The following is a 7,293-nucleotide window of genomic DNA, read 5'->3' as shown; positions in this document are numbered from 1 at the left end:
CAGTGAAGCAACGTCCTCCACAACTAGACTGAAGAACAAAACGACAGCAACTTGTCTGTTCCCCTTCCCCCAATTCCCCAGCACTGTTTCCATACCCCCAATTCCCCAATAAAAATCTTTAAAAAAAAAAAAAAAAGAAATGACCCCTTCCCCAGTTTGGGTGCCGTAACAAAGATGGTTATCCACAGTTAGCTGAAAAGTCTGTTAACGTGCGTTCACTTCTTACAACTATTTATCTGTGGGGCCCAGAATTTTCTTCATCTACTTTGGCCAAAACAACATGATGGAATACAGAGGCCAACGTGAGAATCCAGCTTTCTTCCGTTAAGCCAGATATTCTATTAAAGAGATTGCAAAAATAGAAAACAGCTTCCCTCTTCTCACTAATTTATTTTTGTTTTGGGAAATACAGATATTTTTTGGAAAAATATATTATTTATGTTTACATGTAATGGGTTTGTTATTTTTAAGTGAATCAATGAGTATTTTAAAACTTGTTTTAATTTCTAATACAGTAACTACCAAGAGATATTGGGTTGTCGGAAAGGTGATGACGCATTTTTGCAGCGAAAACCAGAAAAAAATACATCATGACTTTTTCAACAACCCAATATAACCGCATAAATAAAAGCTCTTGGTATTCTCAGTACTTTTTAAGAATATGAGACATCCAAAGAGCAAACAGTTTGAGAACCCCTGGGCTAACCTTTAAACTCCTTTATAACATGCTAAAAATGTAGATGTTTAGGATTTTTCTCCTGCACCGAGGACAGGTACACAGTTCTCGCCTCGTGATGGAAACGGCCTCTGTCTTTGCAGGAGGAGAGAACAGAGTCCGCAAGGCCATGTCTGCAGAGACAACACCATCTTCCGAATGACCGGGGAGCAGGTAAAATCGCGGGGTGACCACAGACCTTGTTTCCTTCCTCTTGCTGGGTCGCCTGGAAACAGGGAAATTCTGGAACACTGTAAATGCTGACGCCTAGAGATAATGAAACATGTACTTCATTCTAAAAGCCAACTTAATAATAACAGCAAAAACAACTTTTAAGCTATTGCAGCAAAGGACTTGCGTTTTGAGCTGTTCAGACTGTGGCTTTATCTGTTCTCTGAGACGTTAAGAATGGAGAATTTTATTTTCTGTGGGATTATTTTTGGGTACCTTTAATTAGATTATTTATAATATTTGAGCGTTCTGTAGTAGCCCCAGGAGAGCCACCTCCAGCCTTCGCTGCTCGGCAGGAAGCATCATTATAGATTTTGTTCTGTTGCAGTGGAAGCATTGGGCGGTGTATTTCTTTGACTTGAGTTGTTTTTGTCTCTCCTTAGAAGAACTGTCTGGCAGCAAAGGTTCTGTCACTCTAAGTGATCTTCCGGGGTTTTTAGGTGACCTGGCCTCTGAGGAAGACAGTCTAGAAAAAGACAAGGAAGAAGGTAAGCGGCGCGGGGCTCTGGGCTCAGCTCTCCGAGGTGCTGAGAGGTGACAGAACCCCGCCCTGCCCTAAAATCGGGGGTAGTGTCAGTACTCCCAGCTGATCTGGTGGTTCTTCTCTTGGGGGGAAAAGATGGGGGTTTCATTCCAGGTCCTATGCCAGGCTAAGGGACAGTCTTTTGTGTGTCTCCGGGTGGCATTCGGCAGCACGCGGCCCCACACTGCCTGACCTTCCCCAGATGGCCTGTTGACTGTGGTGTGTTTTGTGTCCGCCCCCCCACAGCGGCAATATCTAAAGAACTTTCTGAGATCACGACGACTGATGCAGAGCCTCTGGTTCTTCGAGGAGGCTTTGACTCTCCCTTCTACCGAGATAGCCTCCCGGGCTGTCCGAGGAAGACCCATTCAGCCGCCTCCGGTGCCCAGGGCGCCAGCGTGAATCCGGAACCTTTGAACTCCTCCCTGGACAAGCTTGGGCCTGACACACCAAAGCAAGCGTTTACTCCCATTGACCTGCCCTGCGGGGGCTCTGAGGGCAGCCCTGCCGGGAACAGGGAGCCCCAGCCTTCTCTGCAGACCAGTATCCTCACTCCCAGCCCTTGTAAAATCCCACCTCAGAGGGGCGCCGGCTTTGGAAGTGGGCAGCCTGCCCCGTACGATCATCTTTTTGAGGTGGCATTGCCAAAGACTGCCCATCATTTTGTCAGCAAGAAGACCGAGGAACTATTAAGGAAAGCGAAAGGACACGCCGAGGATGACTGCAGGCCCTCCACCTCCCCAGTGGAAGTACTGGACAGGCTGATCCAACAGGGAGCAGACGCGCACAGCAGGGAGCTGAACAAGTAAGGCGCCGGTGGCTTGCTTCCTCTTGAAACGTCCGGTTTTCTTACAAAACCCAGAAGGTGTGAGGATGGAAACCCTTCTTCCGGCTCCCATCCTGCCCCTGGCTCTCCTTTGGTCAGACGGCCCTCCGGCTGTTGCCTTTTCACATACGTGCGTTGTGTGTCCTCTGTACATTCACGTTCAATTGGGATCGTTCCTTAAATGACGTTCCTCTCGAAAATGAGTCTTTATCTGTAGGCCGTTTGTGCCACTGTTCTGAGGAAGTTCACATGCTTTCACATTTGCTCTCAAAATTGGAGGATGAGGTTATGGTATTTTGAAAAAAATATAGGAATGTTTGTCACGGTATCTCTCTCTAGCTGCAGATTCCCCCCCCCCCATTTTGGTAACATAGTTCATTAGGTGGAAGATAAAATCATCAGCATTTCAGTGCTAGTTCAGATGCCCCAGGATGGCACCCACGGTTTCTCAGAAAGAAGCCTACCTGAGACCCTGTCCTCAGCCCTTTTATTACCCTTCCCAAAGGATACCCAAGGAAGGGATAATGGAAGTTTGAGTCCTCTGCCGTTTCTAAACAGGTTCTTGGGGACTGTTTGTTTTCATTTTTCTTCTGACAGAGATTATAATATTTAAGATCTCTTTTTAGATGAAGTTTGGTATAATAGGCCCTGGTAAATGACCTACTTTGTCCTTAAACTTGGGGTGATAGGAGCTTCTCAACCGAGAGCTACTCCCCATGTTTTCAACAGAGAGGGCTGGAAACGGGCAGCCCTCTGTTTGGTCACTCAGTTGCTTTGGAGAGCTGAGCAAAAAAGGCAGGCCCCGGGGCGAGCTCCGCGTTTGGGCCTTTCCACACTGGAGACTCGGTCATGCTTAGTGGGGCGCTGGGCGGGCTGGCGGGTAGGCTTCCTCTCTAACTCCACCAGGGCTTTGAGTTTGAGACTTCTATGCCATTGGCTTTTGACCACAAGGAAGTGATGTAACCTTGTTGCGATGAAAAGTCCAGATACATTTTTTGTAGGTAAGACCGGTAACTTTGTTATTCAAAAACTTTCTTCCTAGGTTATCTTTACCCAGCAAGTCTGTGGACTGGACCCACTTTGGAGGTAAAGTTGTTACTTCAGCTCCAAATCCAGCCCTTATGGATCCTGTTTGCTTGTCGCGTTTTCTGACCTTGAGGGAGGTTCCCTGTGGGAAACCTCTCCCCTTGCTTTCGCTCCAGCCAGGTTCCCACGTGGCTAAAGAGCATCTCAGGGGTTGCGAAGTCAGCATTTCCTATTTTCACAAAGTGGCAAGGACCGTGCACATCCCAGTAGAATTGCAAAAAGCGTGGACCTCGCTCACGCCCGGCTTCCCTAGCAAATTTCCGAGTGAAGTAATTGGTACTGGGAGGGCTCTTGCGGGAGAACACAGCAGTGAAGAGAGAAAAGGAGTCGTAAAAATACATACATGTGGTTCAGGTTTGTGGGGCAAAATCAGTAAAGCTCTCAAAGAATCACCCCACAAGAAGCCCCTTTGTGGTCCTTTCAAAGGGCGGTAACTAGTAGATAGCCCCTCTCCTCATGAAAGACTATTGCTGGGAACCAAGCGGTCATTTGCTGAGTGGCAGTGGTTTGATCCTTAAAGAATTGTGTTTCTTAAGCTAACAAAACCGTGGGCGGGGGCTCGAGTGAACAACACGTAAAAGGCATCTTTGCCACCCTCCCTCTGCTTTAAAATCAGGCTGTCCTCCCTCAGATGAGATCCGCACCCTCCGTAACCAGCTGCTCTTACTGCACAACCAGTTGCTCTATGAGCGTTTTAAGAGGCAGCAGCACGCTGTCCGGAACAGGCGGCTGCTCCGGAAGGTGATCCGAGCTGCGGCCCTGGAGGAGCACAACGCTGCCATGGTGAGCGGGGCGGGCAGGGTGGCATTTGGTTTTGGGTCAGCGCGATGGGCGTGTGACAAGTAGCCCGAGCCGAGGTCGGAGCCCCCCCATCCTTGCTGTGCTCGCTGGGCAGCTGGGGCAGGCCACCTCGTCAGTCTGCGAGCTTAGGTGTGAGCCCCAGGTCTCAGCTTTCTTGCAGCTCTTGCTGACCGCGGGGACAGGGAGTCTTTGTGTTTGTAACCGGCTGTGATGCTGACAGGGTGGGACGGTTTCTTCGTTTCTCCAGCTGTGAAACCAGCTCTCCCGAAGCTGCTCTGTGGCCCAGAACTTGTGGCACAGCTGTGAAGGCAGTTAGACCATGGCTCTGCCATGTAGGAAAGTAATTAGCCCACAGAAGCCTGGCACCTGTCTATAAAATGGGAAGAATAATAGCAGCACCTGTTTGTAACTGTGCTGCTTAGAAGAAATCATGTTATAAGTGCTTGCTCAGTGCCTGGTGCGGGGGAGGTGGTCAGGAAATGTTCGGCGTTTTTGTGACCGTAAGACTGTCTGTAGCGGAGGTCTCATTCCAGTGCTGGCGATGAGGACTCTGAAGGTATCGGGACAAGTTGATCCCTGAGAAAAGCTCTTTAAGCATCTCTGATCATTTATTTGCTTACGTGGAGTTCAGTAACCCTTGAGCGAAAGCCAGCTTAGACAATAGTGAGCTGTCAGGTTCTGGGCCGGTAGCGATAGTTCTGGGGCAGCGTATGAGTCCCATGAAATGCTCGCAGCCTGTGTGCAACTCGCCTGTCACTGCCCATGGTGGGAGGCAGCTAAAATGATGGCATCTTTGGTCTCTGCTAGAAAGACCAGTTGAAGTTACAAGAGAAAGACATCCAGATATGGAAGGTCAGTCTGCAGAGAGAACAAGCCAGATACAGTCAGCTGCAGGAGCAGCGGGACACGGTGGTCACCCAGCTCCACAGCCAAGTCCGACAGCTGCAGCACGACCGCGAGGAGTTCTACAACCAGAGCCAGGAGCTCCAGGTACGGACCGCAAGCAGGAGCGGGCGTGAAGCACCTCCTGCCTCTGAGCTGAGACGACCGGACCGCTTTTGTCCGAAGCTGTGGCCGGTCCACCTCCTTGCACATGCGTTTCATTGCAGAGGTTCCCCGGCTTTCTTGGTGCCTAGCTCCCTTAGCGTTTCCGTCATCTTTTCCTGGCACTCCGCAGCCAAAACAAACACCTGACAGCTCTGCTTATGAAGTAGATCTAAACAACTTAGTGCGTTTGTGTGTCCTGACAACCTAGAAACTGTTTGAAAATATACATATTTTAAAAAATGTAATTCCTTTTTTAAACGACCACAGTTACTTACCAGTGCTGTGTGTGGTCTCCTGGGCACTGCACAGAGTCTCAGGCCCTGGACTCAGATTGGATACAGACACCCTCATTTCCTGTTCCACATTGGCTTTCAAAACACATGGCGATATTTATGACAACCACCCGAAGCCCAGCTTTGCAAAGACATGACGTCACCCACAGGCAGGGAGCACATCTCAGGCCACAACTGGACCGTTTCCGGTTGGTAGTGCACATGGTGACCAACAGATGTCGCTGTGCGCCCCTCAGAAACCAGATACCCCGCAGCACCCTGCGAGTGGCTGCTTTCTGCTGTGCAGCCCCAGGGCTCTTTGGGGCACAGTTTGGGGACTGCGGGCCTAAGGCTTTTTTTCCTTTTGTTAAACAAATCAGGAACACAGAAATCAACCGTAACTTAGTTTTCCAAACTAAGAAGTTAAATCCTGAGCCCAAGAATAGTAGAGCAGCTGAGGAACTGGGCCGGGTTAGTTCTGTGGCCGGCCTGGGGCGCCCTCATCACCCCCCCCCCGGGTCTCTGTTTGCAGACGAAGCTGGAGGACTGCAGGAACATGGTGGCCGAGCTGCGCCTGCAGCTCAAGAAGGCGAACAGCAAGGTGTGTCACACGGAGCTGCTGCTCAGCCAGGTCTCTCAGAAGGTGAGACACGGGCTGGTGGGTGGGCAGGCTGGGCTGGGCTGGGCTGGGCTGGGCTGGGCTGGGCTCACACCGTAGGCCCACACTCCCTTCAGATGGACAGCGGTGCTACTCGTGTGTCTGTGCCAGGGGTTCCCAGCCCGGAGAGAGTCTGCCCTCTGCCTCTCAGGGGACATTTGAGACACTTTGGTTGATATTTTTGGTGCTTCTGACATTGAGTGGGCAGAGGCCAGGGTGCTGCTAAGCGTCCTGCACGCACAGGTTGGTCTCCACGACAGGGACCTGCCCCCCCCGCCTGAGCCCTGGTCTGCGCAGCTCGGGGGGCTCGCTCTCCGTGCCTTGTCTACGTAAGGGTGCAGCTCATTTGGGCCTTTGAGCTGTGACCCCGCTCTCTTTGGGCTGCACGGACTCTTGAGCAGTCACTAACTCAGGAACGGCGAGTTTCCGTGGGGCTGCATCCCCCTAGCCCTGCCATTCCTGGTGTGGTGGCCTGTGTCACCGCCTTCTCCAGGTGTCCTGGGCCTGGCCAGCTCCGGCTAGCACGTGGGCACTTCTGCCGTCTGCCTAGCACAGTTTGGAAGTGCATTTCTGTCCCTTTCCACCGCTCTTGGATGCCTCCCTCCCCCCAGCCCTTGTGGTGGGAACTTGAGCCCCGGAGCTGCTGCTTTTCCCTCAGTCCGGCAGGCGTGCCCAGCTGGCTCCCTGTCTGCCCATGTGCCAGCTCTGCGCTGTTGGGGCTCTCACTTCACTGTGTGTGTCTTTGGTCAGCTCTCAAACAGCGAGTCGGTCCAGCAGCACATGGAGTTCCTGAACAGGCAGCTGCTGGTGCTCGGGGAAGTCAATGAACTGTACTTGGAGCAGCTGCAGAACAAGCACTCAGATACCACGAAGGTATGCGGGGAGCGCCCGGCACCCAGGCAAGCCGTGCAGGCTGGCTTTCCGAACCATTTCCTGAAAGATTGTGCCCGGTCCTGGTGCCCGTGCCCGCCTCTCCCCGCCTAGCCGTCCAGGCACTCAGCCGGCACGTGTGCTCGCTTCCCTAGCTGGCTGGCTTTGAAGATAAGTCAGGTATCAGTGAAAGCACCCCATGGTAATTGGCACAGAGTAGGTGATAAAAGTATTTCCCTTCTCTCACCCATGCCAGGTGTGGGT

At 51.6% G+C, this 7,293-nt stretch overlaps 1 protein-coding gene across 4 annotated transcripts in view; it reads left to right on the top strand.

Moving 5' to 3' along the window:
* The window catches only part of TSC1 (TSC complex subunit 1), a 42,813-nt gene that overhangs the window by 29,121 nt on the left and 6,399 nt on the right, over nucleotides 1-7,293 (top strand). For 3 of the 4 annotated variants that reach the window (XM_019639157.1, XM_019639148.1, XM_019639167.1), the window contains 8 exons: nucleotides 820-889; nucleotides 1,330-1,434; nucleotides 1,716-2,274; nucleotides 3,338-3,381; nucleotides 3,998-4,164; nucleotides 4,990-5,172; nucleotides 6,034-6,144; nucleotides 6,910-7,032. In XM_019639157.1, coding sequence (XP_019494702.1) covers nucleotides 820-889; nucleotides 1,330-1,434; nucleotides 1,716-2,274; nucleotides 3,338-3,381; nucleotides 3,998-4,164; nucleotides 4,990-5,172; nucleotides 6,034-6,144; nucleotides 6,910-7,032 — 1,362 coding nt within the window. The remainder of the gene's footprint in view (nucleotides 1-819; nucleotides 890-1,329; nucleotides 1,435-1,715; nucleotides 2,275-3,337; nucleotides 3,382-3,997; nucleotides 4,165-4,989; nucleotides 5,173-6,033; nucleotides 6,145-6,909; nucleotides 7,033-7,293) is intronic. The other variant, XM_019639174.1, reaches the window with a different exon arrangement.

This window comes from Hipposideros armiger, unplaced genomic scaffold (genome assembly GCF_001890085.2).
Source record: "Hipposideros armiger isolate ML-2016 unplaced genomic scaffold, ASM189008v1 scaffold_3, whole genome shotgun sequence".
In the NCBI taxonomy this organism is placed as follows: domain Eukaryota; kingdom Metazoa; phylum Chordata; class Mammalia; order Chiroptera; family Hipposideridae; genus Hipposideros; species Hipposideros armiger.
The sequence above is the reverse complement of the archived record's forward strand: the minus strand, read 5'-3'. Positions and strand labels throughout refer to the sequence as shown.